General features: G+C 39.0%; 1 protein-coding gene across 9 annotated transcripts in view; it reads right to left on the bottom strand.

Moving 5' to 3' along the window:
• The window catches only part of NRXN3 (neurexin 3), a 985,585-nt gene that overhangs the window by 33,876 nt on the left and 935,391 nt on the right, over positions 1–16,318 (bottom strand). For 8 of the 9 annotated variants that reach the window (XM_040066048.2, XM_058420836.1, XM_058420835.1 and 5 more), the window contains one exon: positions 4,408–4,483. In XM_040066048.2, coding sequence (XP_039921982.1) covers positions 4,408–4,483 — 76 coding nt within the window. Of the gene's footprint in view, positions 1–4,398; positions 4,484–16,318 lie in introns of all 9 variants that reach the window. The other variant, XM_040066053.1, reaches the window with a different exon arrangement.

A 16,318-nucleotide genomic window follows, 5' to 3' on the forward strand; every position in this document is an offset into this window, starting at 1 on the left:
CCACAGGATGAATCAAACCAGGGAACACAGATTAAGCCCTACAGACCACTTCAAGAGGCTGTATTCTGGGCTTGAGGCTAACTGTTGAGTGTTTGGGTCTCACTGTTTTGAGTAGTCCAAGAAGCAGCTTGGACTATGATCCCAAACAGCTGCCTGGCCACCAGCATCCAGCCCACCTGCTGCCAGAGCTCCACTAATGGATATCCTTAACACGAATGAGAGCAATGGTATGAGGAGACAGCAAGAGCTGTCAGGAAAGTGTAGTTCTCATCCTCAAGGCTTTGAAGTCTCAGTAAGATCAGACTGTAATGGTGGTCCTCATTTCACAGAAAAGAGATAAATGCTTTCTTTCTTCACAGTGCTTCCTAGTCATTCCTTGTCAGAAAAGATGTTTTCCTTACAAATCTTACATTCTCTGAGAGCAGCTGAGTTACCAAAACACCACCACAGAGCTGTGCTCAAAAGCACAGACTCAGGACCTTGGCCTGAGTTTTGAGGAATTCGAATACTTGAGCCTTGGATCTCTCTGGAGCAGACCAGAAGACAGTCCTATTCTCATACCAGAGAAAAGCATCATGTTTCAGCACAGAAAAAAAAAGTTTTTTGGCCATGTACTGGGACAAGCAACATTTTCATAGAGATAAAAGAGGATCTTCTCCTGACTGTTAGGTAAATGCTTCTTCAGGGCAGATGAACATATTTTTTGCCCCCTGTATCATTTAGATTATGCCTTCTGGGGGATCTAGAGATCTAAGGGTATCTAGGCTTGTTTGCAATAAGTTGAATAGGGGGCAATTTCTGTCCCTGAATTTGCAATGATTTCTTTTGCATTACATAAAATACAAGGGGGTTTTGGATCCACAGCTGTCATTGCCATCACTTAGGAAAATTCCTTGTGTACACATACGTGTCTATAGGTGGTGTCTGTAAGCTACCTCAGTCAGAACAGGTCCAGTGACAGCTCCTGTTTTTTTAAATGAAGTTTTTCTACCAAGATTCCAAAAGAAATCACTTTTGGAAGGGGGACACAAAGTGTTAGCCACCATGCTACAGTGAGTATTTCAAGACAGCCTGGAAAATCCCGAAGGGAGCAGAGTTAGGGAATCACCTTCATAATGTCTTTTTTTACATAGTTGCAAGTGTTCAGATGCAGATACCGTGTGCTTGAGATTCAGGTCTTAGATTCAACTGTCAATCAGAGCTGAGTGGCAGTAAGATCTTGCCAAATGGTTCTCACATGATATTTAGCCTCAAAGAGGACATGTACCAACCTCTGAGTACCCAAAAAACAAAGGCTTCAAAAGGACTCTATGTAGAGTACTGCCTCTGATTCAGTGCCAAGACCAAAGTAATACCTTTAGATATTGTGATTTGATTCAGACTCATATGAAATCTGAAACCTTCTGATTTGCAGGGAAATATTCTCTGCTGCCCTTGTCTTGGCTATTGCACAGCAGTTCATAGTGATGTCTATCATATCTCACAGCTGCAGCAGTGAGTTCAGTAACCTTTACATTACTAGACCATGGCACTGAGGGTGATGGAAGGCCAAATTTGGCAGAAACTCAAGAGCTTTAAAAGCTGCACATTATCAAAGCACCAAAAAGAAGACGGTGCTGGGTTAGGTCATTTAATTTTCAGTCTGCTGTAAAAAGGGATCAGGCAAGGCAGAAGGCAGTGACCTGTCAATAGAACAGGAGGAAGCAATTTCAAATGAGCCCAATTAAAAAAACAACCCAACATCAAGTTTTAAAAAAATCTGAAGCCACACACTAGAAAACACAAGTAAGATAATCTGGATCTTTTCTCTCCACAATGTACATATTTAAATACCAGATCTTGGCGTGTGGACAGAATTCTGACTTGGGTGGTGAAGTGTAAAGGCAAACATATCTGCTCAGCCAAGCCAGCACTACTGGATTTTGATAAGACAGCTCGGATTGTTTTAGTGCTCAAGAGCAGAATGGGCTGAGTGAGAGCTTTGATACTGGCTGTATTGCAGACACTGGATGTGCTGAGAATGCAGACAATAAGATATACAAAGAAAATGAGAAGTCCCATGCTACTTTTCTTTATTATGATGGAATGAGTTAAGTTTATGCAAAAAGGACCTGCATATTCCTCCTCCTTCTGGCAATTCTGTACACCAGCACCTCTGAGAGCAGGAAAACTCAAAATCTGGAAGTGGAGATTTCATCAGCAAGGACCATCTGGGAGACTTATTTTTACGTACAATCAAGCCAACTTCTATTCTCAATGTCATAGTAATTCCCTAGAAAAGAATCAGATTTCAGTGGCTTGTGGGGCCCACTTTCCTATGCAAGAGGAGTAGGGTGCAGTGAAAGATACTGGGTGAAATTTGCAAGAATGTCTAGTAGTTTAGGAGAGAACCTTCAGCAGATTTTCAGTGAATCATATTCTTTTACACAGCAGATATTAAAATGTCTGTAGGCACTTTTATCTACTGACTATAATGCTTAGCAGGATTTTCAAAAGCAAGTAATTTTTACAAATGCAGTTTGTACCTGTTTGTAGCATTAGATTTCTAACTGTGTCAGGAAGGAGGTATATTTAGTCTGGAAATGTTGCTGCACAGCATTATGGAATTTCATGCTAAACATGCTGTTTTACCAAATTTCTACTTAAACTTTGATTTTTCCACTGGCAGCACAAGCTGAAAATATTGCTGTTACAATTTCTAGCTGCTGAAATTATTGTGATTTTTGAAACAAAAATTTACAAGAGGAGGAGTCTGATAAAGACATAATTTTGTCCTTTAATTGAAATATATGGCAATCAGAACATAAATAAATAATAAAAAAGAAGTCTTTCCACGTTAGTGAAGCTTTAATGAAGTGACTTCACTCATTTGCATATCAGCTGCAGTACCTTTGTCCTTGTAACATGGTCCTATTAATCTCATGCCTCACTTTCGTTACAATCACTGTGCTGGCATTTTATTACTGCCTTTAGTTAAACTCTCAGTACCCCCACTGTTTATACTTCACAATCTAGTAATGTTTGGACTGCTTTTCTTCCAGATGGGGAGTAGAAAACTCATAGAAATCAGTGAAAAAAGAGATGGGAAGTAAGCTGAGCTACCTGTTACCAACAGTCTGTGTCACTGCCTTCGCTGCCATCACAGGGAAGTCAAGAGTATGGGTGGAAGTTCCCAGCTACAACACAATGCCAATGTCAGGTTACAGCAGGACCAAGTTCTACTAAAAATGCAGGTAACACCATGACAAATTGAAAAGAAATGTGAAAGCACTAGCCTTGGGTGAATTTTTATGTTATTATTGTATTACTCAAATGGCTCCGGGAAATTAGAAACAGAACATTTATAATACTTTCTTGGTATTTTTTGTAAGGAAAAAAATCATCCGAAATAAAACAAAGCAAAAACAAACAAAACAAAGCCAAACAAAAGAACCCCCTCAAACTATTTATATGTTTCACTTTTAAAGACAAAAATTCTAACCAAACTTCCTTTTTTTCTTTTAAATGTACACAGAAATTCGATGATGTCTGTTCTCTATTATAGAAATGCTTAACTCATGGCAAGCCTCAAAAAAGAAGACTTGAAAAAGCCTGTAAGAAATAAAATAGACTGCGGTTGCCTGCTGGGTACCACATAATATATCTCACCAGAAAGAAAAGCCATCAATTTATCAAAATGTATCTGAAAGGGAGAAGTTGAGTCAGTTCCACATGGCCAGTCCTTCTGACTCTTTAATGGATACATTTTGAAGCATCACTGCAGATAACAAGGCAAGAATTACTACTAATTTTGTTATGTTAAAACTATGTTTTGCTGCTCCCCAATTTCTTTGGGGTCCCAGGAAACAAAATTAGTATAAACACATTACCATGTTAACTGTACTCAAAATCCCATGGACAAATGTATTCCTTAATATCCATCTTCAGAGTAATTAAGAAAGATTAAACATTGCTAATAACTAATTTTTATTTAACTTTAGTTTCTTTTCTGTTTTCAAATGTTCATCATCTTCACTTCATTAATCTTCATTATTTGTCACACTCCATATTGATTTTTTTTCCTACTGTGTTAGTAGAGTAAGTTCTAAAAATATGTGAACTATTATTTATCTGGAATCACTTTCAGAAAGTTTGCCTTTCCATGCGAACAACTTTATATAAACCAAATAGTGACTTCATATCAGTGTTTTGCTGTTGCCAAGTCCATGGGATCTGATGCTTGGCTGAATATTTTCTTATTTTATATACAGTGTATATATACATGAGTGTGTATATATATACATATACACACACAGAATACATATATAATTATATATGTATACATTCACACACATATAAGATATATGTATGCATTGTTTTTTGCAAATGAAATCAGAAAGCAAGCAAAACACAACTGACCTGACTTACCTGTACTGGGCTCACAGTCAATGAAATCTTCATCATCACTAGAACATTCAGCTGATGAAACAATGTCATCTGTTGTCTGGCATGTGAAGCAAAGGAACAAAAGAAAAAGTAAGATATTTGCAAGTCAAGAAGCTATTACAGAGGCAGCTAAATAGCCAAGGGAAAAAAAAAAAAAGAAAAAAAAGAAAAAAGGTTTCACTATTGTTAACTTTTAAAATATTTAAGCTGTACTAAGCACTCCATATATGCCTGTGTAAATATGTCCTCCATTGAGTTGGCGTCTCCTGTCGGAGGAACAGTGCTTTTCCTGTGTTGTTGGCTATTTCAGGTGTGCACAGGTGCTGTGCACCTGCTGGGCTGTTTAGGGCAGCAAGTGGATCATACTGACTTTGTTGACTGAAGCACAGCAGGCTACAAAGCCTGCTTGGCTGGCAAACTGCCCTCCAACAGCCACTGCAGATGCGTCTGCTGGGAGGAGGCTTGGCTCCTCCCTAAGTGCCAGTATCAGGAAGGGCCTGCCAGAAGGCACTTCCTGGGAGACTTACCATGTGAGGCATGTTCAGACTGAACACGCTTTCTGCAAAGAAAAATATACAAGATACACCCAGATAATACACATCGCTCAGACAGCTAGCAGTACTCTTTGCTGTGCCTGACGCACCACTCTGAGGCAGACATAATTCCTGCTCTGTTAACTCATCTCTTGGGCTGGGAATCTGGTGTTTACCCAGACAGTAAATATCTGTGCAACTCACTTGTTGCATAATGAAGAACTGCTGCAGGTGTCAGGTATGCCAAACATGCAACCTCACCTCCTTGCTTAGCAAGTGAACAGGGATGAGGATGCAACTAGGTTGACCAGCTGTAAAGTCTGATTCTGAAAAGGTTAAACTAAACTGTGACCATTCACAACCACTACAGGTTTCATCACATTCCTTTGCATTTCCAGCTGGTGAGATTTTCGTCTTCTTTTTTCTGATTTCCATTTATTTATATCTTTTCTTTCTGTGTGTGTACTGCTCTAATTAATGAGCAGCATGTACTGCAGCATGTTAGAGAGACGTGTACTGGTGTCTCTTCCCAGCAGCATCTCCTGCCTGTAATTGCTGCAATTAGTTGAATTAGTAATGCAGACCATTAGGGAGAGCCTGTGGCAGCCTCTGGACACAGGTTGTAATGTTCCCGTGCACAATACAAAATTACCCCAGCTCAGCAGCAATGGCTCAGCCACAGCTTCTGATGAAACTGCCTCCCTTAACAGCTCCTCCTTGCAGAGAGCTGCCTATTCTGCTGAGCAGTAGGATCAATGGTCCTGAAACAAAACAACTGAAATGCTCCTCTACAGGCAGGAAGCGTTGTTGAACTCAGGAGTAGGACAGCTGCAATTCAGTACTCTAGCTGAATATTTCTGAGAATCTCACATCTCAACAAGCCTTTCAAATTCTTATTCCTGAAAAAGACTCTCCAGCTTTAAATAAGGTCTCCTTTACGTTCTTATGTCTGCTATGGCTGTCTCCAACACGTTCCCTATTCCCTTTACAAAAGAGTTCAGAGGACTCTGCCTTTTCTTTAGCCTGCTGTGCTCCCAGCACTATGAAATACCTCTGACCTCTGCCAGAAGTTCCTTGCTCTCCCCCTCTCTGTATTTGAGCTAAGGGGAGAAAAAGAGAACCAAGAAGTCAGCCAGAAAGATGGGATTGAACATAATGTTCCTTGTCTTGATTTCAGTGGCTTAGATTGAGCCAAGAAACTAAAACCACCTAGGTCAGTTGAAAGTAAAAATTATAAAAATAGAACATCTGTAAAAAAACCAGTAATGAAGTATTTTATATGTTACTCAGTCATATTCAGCATGGTCATTCGGCAACGTTTTGTGGAATTCTATCTTGTACTAGTTTCATGCTTAAGTACTTTCATTAAATACTTTTACAATCTTGCTTCCATGGGGACTCAAGATTAAAAGGAACTGAAGGTAACATGTTTCGGCCTGACACGTCAAGGTAATTTTTCTACCATCTTCTTCCAGTCATAGGAAGTGGAAGAATTCTTTTGAAATCCTGGTGACTTCTTTCAAGACAAACTGGCTTTAAAATTTTGTCTGCTCAGTGAGGGGACAAGAAGGGAGGAATGCACAAAATAGAAATTTACTTTTTTCAATTCTTCTGGTCCTGTCACATGTATTTTAGAAAGTATTATTTATCCCCAGAAACTTTATAACTTATACAGTGATCACATCCTCCAACAGTGAAACGCAGCTGTCCCTAGGTAAAAGATGTTAGTTTTTAATTGTACCAATGTAATCTAGCACAATTTAGTAAACAAGGCTATACTGCTAGAAATTTTTAAGCAGGGGAAATGTAGTTAGTGAAACTGGAGATTTATACTGTAGTTGTCCAAGGGTAAGGATGGCACTGTGAATAAAGAATAAATTAAGGATAGCACTGTGAATAAATAATAAACTATCCATCACTACTAGAAGACCTCTCTCAGACCGTGCTAAATCCCTGGCAATTGGTTTTGATTTCCAGATTAAATTTAGATCATGTGGATTTTGCTCTTAGTTGAAGATCTGACAATTCACACTTTCTCATAGAAAAAACAGCGATGATTTGCTCCAGTAGGAAATAAACATAGAAATTATAAGAGTGTGTTGTTGTCACTTATCAGCTGCTATACCTATTTGATTACCCACTTACTTGCTCAGTTCTAAAGGCTTCATGCAACATTAACATGGAATCAAATCCAATTGAATTGACAATGTGATTTAGTATTTGTAAAGAATAAGGAGTTCCTTTATAACTATTTGTTCCTCTTGCATATTAGGCGCATCATATGATACCAGGAAGGTAACAAGGCTTTTTTTTTTTTTATTTTAAGTGGACACCTCCTGGCAACAGGATACCGGTAGACAATAAAAGTTTAGAGCATTTTGGAAGTGACCAGCCAAAATGAAGGTCAAAACATCCTTCCAGAGCTATTAATTACCCTATATCTAGTTTGTGAAGTCCCTGTACCACAGCCTGAAAAGTTATGAAGCCCAACCCTTGTTCCTGTTCTTGTTCAATTTCCCACCTCATAAGCAGCTTCAGGCAGTACATGCAACATATTTATGCTGCACTCTGATATGTGTACTAGATTTCCTGCTATAAAATCCTCTTGCAGCTTGTGTTGCTTCTGAACAGAGAAGGGCACAGTAAGCCAGAATCAGACAAAATGCAAATCAGACAAAATGCAAATCAGACAAATGTGATGAGCAGAACTCACCAACCCTGTCAACTCCAACCTCTATTTTTACTTTTTCATGAGTGGTTCCACATACAATTTAATCAATTAATCCCCATCTCTTCTCCCCATGTCTACTACATGCTGTTTTACCTGATATTCTTTTTTTTTCCCCTTTGTGATTGCTCTTTATCCCATCCTGTTGATTTTGTATGTATAAAAATGAGGGTTAGAAAAAGAAAAAAACCTCCAGAAATGGTGTTAGATTTAAGATTTAAGTCAAGGTCATTAATGAGATCTCTAGAAACCACAGAAAAGATAAGTACACTAATCTGTCTTGCTATTTCCTATCTTGTATTTTTCATCTCCGTACTTTCCATCACAATTCATCACTAACTGATTTTCTAGTCCACCACATATTGGTTTTCCATACACCTTCCGCTCAGATACCAACATCTGAATCATCCCAAAGGAATAAAGCTGTTTCAGTGAGGAACAGGGTCAAGGAAACATCCAGAAGACCATTACTTCTTGTAACAGGAATCTGTACCTTTCAAGACCCTCCCAGAGCTGAGAATTTCCACTAGATGTTTATTAAACTTGCTGCTTCCACAAGACAGAAGAGGCTAGTGAGCAGACACCCTGGAAATCTCTCCACTAACATAATTTCTTCACATCGGAAACAGCTCACTGTGAGGCAGTAAGCAAAAACACTAACCCATTTCTGGTCTCTTTTCCCCATTTTTGAAATGGTTCTCATTATACTCACCCACTGGCTCCAGGGGATCTAAGTGGATTAATGCTTTAGTGTCTGCCCAGTGATCTAGGGATAATAAATGCTAAACATTCTTATGTACAGGCAAAAGGATAGTAATGAAACTTCTCCATATGCTGTGATGGAAATGATGTTTGTGTTTTCACTGGAAAGAACATGAGAGGGAAAATATCTTTCCCTTTCCTATATTAGCTAAATTCTATATTAAAAATAATAAGTCACACTATACTATTTTAAAATATGTATTTCATTTTTAAAGAATCCCAGCTTTGAAATTACTTGGCCTGTATTAAAGGCCATAAAACTAAAGATAGGTATTATAATAACTTTCAATAAAATTTCTCTCTGGCAGGAACCCTTTTTATTCCTTCCTCTGAAAGATTTTTTATGGCATTTATATTATTATTTTTTCTCTCCCTCTCTCTAGTGTTTAATGAAATTGCTTTGGAATAAAACCAGGGTAGGAGAAAGTGATAAACTCTGAGTCCACCCCAGAGGATTTATGGGCATATTTACCTTCAAATTCTTTCAATTTCACTGACTTGGCTCCCCATTCCTTCCCATGAATTATTAGTTCTGTAATCACCTCCTCCTAATTATTCACTCTAAGGGCCTCTTCAATCTTGACACGGTGATGGTTCTACAATCTTTGTTCATTACACCGTATGTAGTAGTGGGGGATATATACTGCAAGGAAGTTTGGCATGGTGAGGCAAGACCTGCTCAAGATGACTCCATTCCTGTCCAATCTTTAAACTGCCCAAAGCCCTAATTTATGTATCAGACCCATAACCCTTGCTCCTTTGTTCTACACAAAATGGCAGGTGCTGAATCTTCCTTTTCCCATTTGCAAAGTTTTTTTGACATCTTGCTGTTTGGGTACACGACTATTTGAGAAAGATTAAGCATGCTGGATAAAATAAGCTCTGTCACAGAACAGCTTTATGAAATTATAAAAAACACACCCAAGAATGATGGAAGTCTCCCTTCTAGAGGGAGACAAAAGACAAGGACCCATAAATTCAACCCCCAGACAAAGTCCTGCAGAATTACATGCTTGGCACTTGCTTCCCTCGGTAAAGTAGGATTCAATTTTCCTACTTGTCTTTTTCTTGAAATTCTTCTGCACATTATACATGTTACTTCCAATTCAACACCATTATTTGAAAAGCAACACTTAATGCTTTGTTGTGAGAGAAGTGTAAATCTATTTGCCACCAAGGAACCACAATTTACAGTACTTCTTGAAATATGACCATCACAAAATGCTAGGCACAAATATCTTCCCAAGAGTTGAGAAATACAGTTGTAATAACCTGGGCACTGCATTTGCCTTTCACACATAAAGGGTACAGATCTGAAAGTCAACAAACTTTTCCTAAATACAACCACTTGACTCCCTCCATTGCTTCCATACTGCTATGTTTTCTATGACCTCAGATTTATTATGGAATGTGGAATACATACTTTTTTCTATGCATAACAGTATAGAGTATAAATGCTTCCTTTAGAATTACAAAAAGTTAGTGCTGCTGTTCAGTCTTCTAGAAACCAAGATGTTTCTTGGCAAAGAAGAGGCTCAAAGAAGTGCCTGTCTCATCAGGTGCCATTTCTAGCTTGAATACCTCCACCTTTTGTACTTTGGTAACTGGGCTTTTTAAAGAACTTTATGTATTCTGTTCACACTATTCAATTAAATGAGACTCCTTCATCTGTCCTTTCTACATGTTACATTTGTTTCTCACTTTTTAATTAATCTTTATTTGCAAAATACCCTGGAGGTCACTACAGTATAGCAGATTGGAGAGACTCAGTCTGGACAAACTGAAACTACTACATACAGATAGAAATAATCTGCATACAAATGGGAAAATATTAGAAAAGTTGCAAAAGCCACAATGAAGTATTACAAAAGAAGCTGCAATTTGGGACTGTATAAACTTTTAAAAGAGAGGCTTGGGTCTCCTGTCTTTTGCTGAAGAGTATTAATCTTCTCAATCTCACCACTAGAGAGGTCAATATGTATTTTCTTATCATGGGACAGACATGGCCACAAATGGGCACCCCCACATAATGAGGTTGTATCTGCCTCTGCAGAGGCAATGCATCAAAGAATGAGACTAATAATTTTTCTTCATATAGCTCATTTGAGGTAAATACAAAAACAAGAGGTCTAAATCCTTTGTTTGTTTAAATTTGCATTGATTTCAACCAGACTGCAACAACTTGCAGCAAGAGAGAATGGCTCATTACATTTAGTTTTGGACAATTCAATGCCAAAAGAGGAGAGGAGAGGAGAGGAGAGGAGAGGAGAGGAGAGGAGAGGAGAGGAGAGGAGAGGAGAGGAGAGGAGAGGAGAGGAGAGGAGAGGAGAGGAGAGGAGAGGAGAGGAGAGGAGAGGAGAGAGGAGAGGAGAGGAGAGGAGAGGAGAGGAGAGGAGAGGAGAGGAGAGGAGAGGAGAGGAGAGGAGAGGAGAGAGAGGAGAGGAGAGGAGAGGAGAGAAGAGAGGAGAAGAGACAAGAAGAGAAGAGAAGAGAAGAGACAAGAAGAGAAGAGAAGAGAAGAGAAGAGAAGAGAAGAGAAGAGAAGAGAAGAGAAGAGAAGAGAAGAGAAGAGAAGAGAAGAGAAGAGAAGAGAAGAGACAAGAGACAAGAGAACTTGAGAGATGTATGAATGAGACAGGTTTAATAAAACTAAACATCAGAACCCAGCAAGGACTTAAGGTATGATAATTTTTTACAGGTGTCACAAAGGACATTGGGAAGAATGATGAACTATTCAGAGTGTTTCAAAGAAAGATAAAATTAAGGGGAAAAAAGTGTTATTTTCACCAAGAAAAATCTCAGTAGTGATCTTTACCAATTTGAGAAGTCTCAAAGAAATACCAGAAACTATTAGCACTGAGGTCAAGCAGTTACCTAAGCCATCCAGGTATGAATACCATTAGTGTATATGCCCTAATGTGGAAGAGCCTGCTCCATCTATCTTCAGTCCAATCTAATTCACTCTAAATCAAGCCCGTATCTGCATCCTCTCCATCACTATGTAGTATAAGCACGTTACAGATTTCTCTCTGTCAGTGCAAAGCAGGCAGCAAAGCTATCCAGCACAGCCTTTCAGTTAGCTGTGCTCAGAGCAAGAATCACAGTCGCAGAATATTCTGAGTTGGAAGGGACCCACAAGGATCATCGAAGTCCAACTCCTGGCCCTGTACAGGACAGCCCCAAGGATCACATCACGTGCCCAAGAGCACTGTTCAAATGCTTCTTGAACTCTGTCAGGTTTGGTGCTGTGACCCCTTCCCTGGGGAGCCTGTTCCAGTGCCCAACCACCTTCTGAGGGAAGAACTTCTTTCCAATATGCAACTTAAACCTCCCCTGACACAATTTCAGGCCATTCCCAGGGGTCTTGTCACTGGGGCTGGTGTGTTACCTACCAAGAAGCTGGTAGGTAACCAGCAGGCATGCACCCTGCAACAGCAGCCCAGCAAAAGTGCATCTCCTGGCTGCATGTTCCTGGCTGTCAAATTATAGCATTAAGTAGGGATCACGAGAGAGCTACCCCTCAACAAAATCAGTCATTTGTCCACTACTATATGGCAGACAACAGATTAAGGAACTAGGCAGTTAAGTAAGAGAAAGCAAAAAATAATCTTCCCAATTGTATGTCAATCTAGATTCATGGGCAGTCATGATTAAAAAGAGCTTTGAAAGCTTGAATTACTCCTTTGAAAGCCAAAAGCCTGTCTCACTAAAATCAATAGTTCATTAAGACTGTAAAGTCTGACTCTTCTGGACCAGGTTTGATGCCAAATTTCAGAGACTTTGTTCTGTGCCTGAGCTGTGGAAAGTCAACAGGGAAAAATCATGTTTCTGCCTTTTGTCTGTGTCTGCTGGCAGTGGAATGGTGATGATGTTGTGAGGCAGTGTGAGCAGAGAGAGAAAGAGAAGGGAGGGCAAAGAGGGGAGAAAGAAAAGTGGGGAGGATTAATCCATCTGTTGTTCAAGGCACCCTGACAGGGGAAAGAGAAGTATTGAATCATGGCAGCTTAACCCAACTTCAATGTACCTTCCCAAAAGCATAAGGAATGTAATTCTTCATGGTGTTCTGCTGATAAGCAAATCCTCCTAAATCCTTTCAATTTATTTCTTGGCCTGAAGAAATTACATACTGTTTAGGAGCTAAATAAATAAATAAAATTTCATTTCCATGAATCTAAATTGGTTGTTTATTGATTACATATGCCCATAGAGCCACTTGCTTTTCTATTTCTTTCCTTTCCTTTTTGTATTGAAATAGGAAAGCATCAGCTGGCAGATGATGCCAGACTATTCAATGTAACCATCAAGATTTACAAGAGCTTTGAATCGGCTGTAAAATACCATTTATTGGTTTTAATACAAAAGATACATCTTTGGTGTGAGAGGAGAATCTTTCTCCCCTCTTATCAACCAATTTCTCATTTCCATGTGAATTTTCCTTCTTCCAAAGAATACCATGACGATGAAAGTTGTGTGTCTATACACTGAAGACAGGGCCTTCACAGAGAAAGAATATTCACATTGAGTATACTTTTCATCCTTTGATGAAAGAGCTTGCACTCCTTCCCTATTATATTTTTATTTCTTTTTGAAAGAAACTGTTACGTCAAACAGAAACCATCAGCCCTCTGTTATACAACCACAGTTATGCAGATGATGGTGATGCAGGTGGAAACTCCCTAAGCAAGGTACAGACAGGTAGGCCCATCATGAGCTAAAGTAACTAAAAAGCTTAATGCTAAAAATCAAGCCATTAATAAATCAAGCTGGCCCCACAACAATTCCCACTCTAAAGTCAGTGAGAACTGCTGGGAGGACAATTTGTTGAAATTCAAACACTGCTCAGGAATGTGACTTTCTGAATACCACATCAATCTACACAATGATGTTTCCCAATCCTTGTCCAAAAGTCTTCAAATGGAAGACATTTCTTTTAGGAAATGCCCTAAAAATAGATTCAGAGTGTTCTCCCATGTGCCATTATCCCACTCAGAAGAACCAACAACCAGCTGAACACATGGGGCAGCATAAAGAACTTCAGTTTCTTGCTCTTAGCATCTACTTAAAGCAGGACACAGGAAGCAAAAGCTGAATAAAAATTCTTATAGATATGTAGGGAAAAGTCAGATTATTGACAGAATTTAGCACCCTGCTGGTGTGGGCTCTAGTGCCTTAGGTACAGATTCTTAGGTATTATCTTAAACTGTCACAGAAATAATTTTATTAATATGCTGGGCTATGAACTACACTTGCTGAAAAATAAAATGTTATATACTTCACCAGAAGAAGGGCAGGGCAGATGACTGGGATGCAATAACTTTTTAAGTTGCCCAGTCCAAATTGCCAAGGACACTGAACCAGAGCCCACATGTTAATTGATTTTATTTTCCTGATATTGTTATAAATTCACTATCTGAGATCAACAAAATTGCCCCGTTTCCTCATGCTTCTGTTTATATTGCCATAAAATGGGGAGAAAATGGCTTCTCTGCTTGCTTGGCATACAATCAGAATTTTACTAAACATTATTCATTCCCTAAGCAAAGCCTAAATACAGAAGACTTTTTACACTTAGTAAAGGGAAGCCTATGTTTCAGCAAGCTAGAGACTCAAATGATCTGAGATGAATCAGCTGCCCTTTGAAGACTCAGCCTCTAGTAAGAGTAAATGGGTTTTTCTTTGCGTGCTAGCTGGCACTTAATAACTGTGTCAGAAGAATATTTTTCATTTACACTTTGCTCCTTTGCTGGAAATCAATATGTCGTTTGCTGGCATTTTCTCCTGGACATCTTTATTTAGCTTGTCTTTTTTTTCCTCAGAGGGGAGGGAGTTGTATTTGATTTTGTTCTGTTATTGATTGGATCACTCTTAGCAAGAAATAAATAACTAAGCACAGCACAGTAGCTTTAATGACAATCTCTTAAGCCTCAAAATCTGCACACTGTGTTGCACTCCCCCCTAACACATGATTCAAAAGAAACAAATCTGTAAATTACAGTTACTGTGTAGAAAAGAGATAGTCATACGTGCAATTTTTCTGGCATTTCTACTTCTGTGATCACTTACTAAAATCATACAAGTCCTGTTTCTATTAGAGCAGTAGTCCTATTGCTGCAGCATCTACTGGTGGGATCTCATAATCTCTTTCAAATGAGGCTTAATGAGAAATCAAAGATACGGGAGATCTTCTCCCAGCAGTCATCATTCCCTGGAGAAAACAGGAGCATGTTCACATATTAAAGACCGAGTGCAGCGCAGCCTGATACCTGATCTACAGGAGGCCAGCGAGCGCGGGCGGAGGGGCAGTCGCTGTGCCCAGCCGCACTGAGCAGCACCAGCTGCAGCAATCCTGCCAGCACCCTACGGGAACTGAGGGGCAAGCCAGACCTAGGGGCTGCACTCTGCTTGCCCACTGTCTTTTTTTTTTTTTTTTTTTTTTTTTTAAACTGGGGAGTTCTTTACCTCTTCCCCTGCTTCTCTCTTAATTTTTCTTACTCGTTATTACATTGGCCACAAACAGTTGGCACACTCAACTGTAAAATTCATAAAGGAGAAAACACCCTAGTACGCTCCAAATTGCGGCACTTAAAATCTAATGTGACGGAGTATGTTATTCATAAAGTAACAATAAACGTAGTCACTCTGAATAAATGTACCTTAGAACAACTTCTGCAATTATTATAAGTACCTCTGAGTGCAATAAGATAAACAACTATCTTTGAATATTCACATTAATGCGCTAGACTATTCTTGCCAGACAAACATTCCTCTTGCTCTCCAAACATTAACCCACACTTAGAAAATGGCATTTAAATACTGTTACTCACAGGATTCACACATTAGCTCGCAAGAGGAAGGCAGTTCCCACACATTTAAATGCAGAATAAACATAATGTAGAATAAATAAATGCAGAATAAATCCTGGACCACTAGGTATCGATCAGCACCTAGAAATGCTTGCTGAATAATGTTAGAGAGTACAACATTTAACAAAGGAAAATAGCCACTAAATAACTATATGTAAGCACATATACAACATACCTGCTAAAAAAAGGCAATGGACAAAAGAAGTTTATAAACACAAATGCCACAAAAGTGGCTGTGGTACAACTCATATTTCCCAGGAACAGTGACATCCTCTTAACCACAAGTCCATCCTTCCTCTCTTAATAAAGGATGGAAATGATTGGCAGCACTAGTAGAGAGACATCTGTTTACTCAACAAAAGGTATATATTACCATTAACCTATTAACATACTGACATTATCATGGTCAAATCTAATAAAAATTAAGTTAAAACAGTTCTAGACAATATTTCTCCCAGAAAGACAACTGCCAAATACCTAATGCTTAAAAATAATGCTTTTCTATTGTGAACATTTTTTTTCCCTTTTGAAATACAAGTAAACTAACACCTTTACTGGGGGAACAGGGAACTGACTTCACACCACATGTTGGCAAAAAACATGTAACAAAAGAGCAAACAAGGATATGAAATCATTGCCACTACCACTAGAGATCATGGGGGAAAACTTAAGAAAGTTAAAGCCAGAAATTTGTCTAATCATAACTTCAACAAGGAAAGAGATCGACTCCCATCAAACATATACCCATCAGCTTAAAAAACACACTTGGTCCATAAAGTACTGATGAAACCAGGTAAACTTCAGATTCATGAGCCGTGGAAAATGACAAATGGTTTCTGAGCATTAAATCCGAAGTGAACTTCACATGAAGCGGACCCAGCTGCAAATGGTTATTATGTAAGAAAATTTTGCTGTCAAGTAAGGCAGACTCCCGTACACAACAAACCTGATAAACACTTATTGCCACTGGGTTTCTCAGCAGCCCCTGCCTAATCAGAACATTTGCC

The sequence above is a fragment of the Hirundo rustica genome, chromosome 6 (genome assembly GCF_015227805.2).
Source record: "Hirundo rustica isolate bHirRus1 chromosome 6, bHirRus1.pri.v3, whole genome shotgun sequence".
NCBI classification, from domain to species: Eukaryota; Metazoa; Chordata; class Aves; order Passeriformes; family Hirundinidae; genus Hirundo; species Hirundo rustica.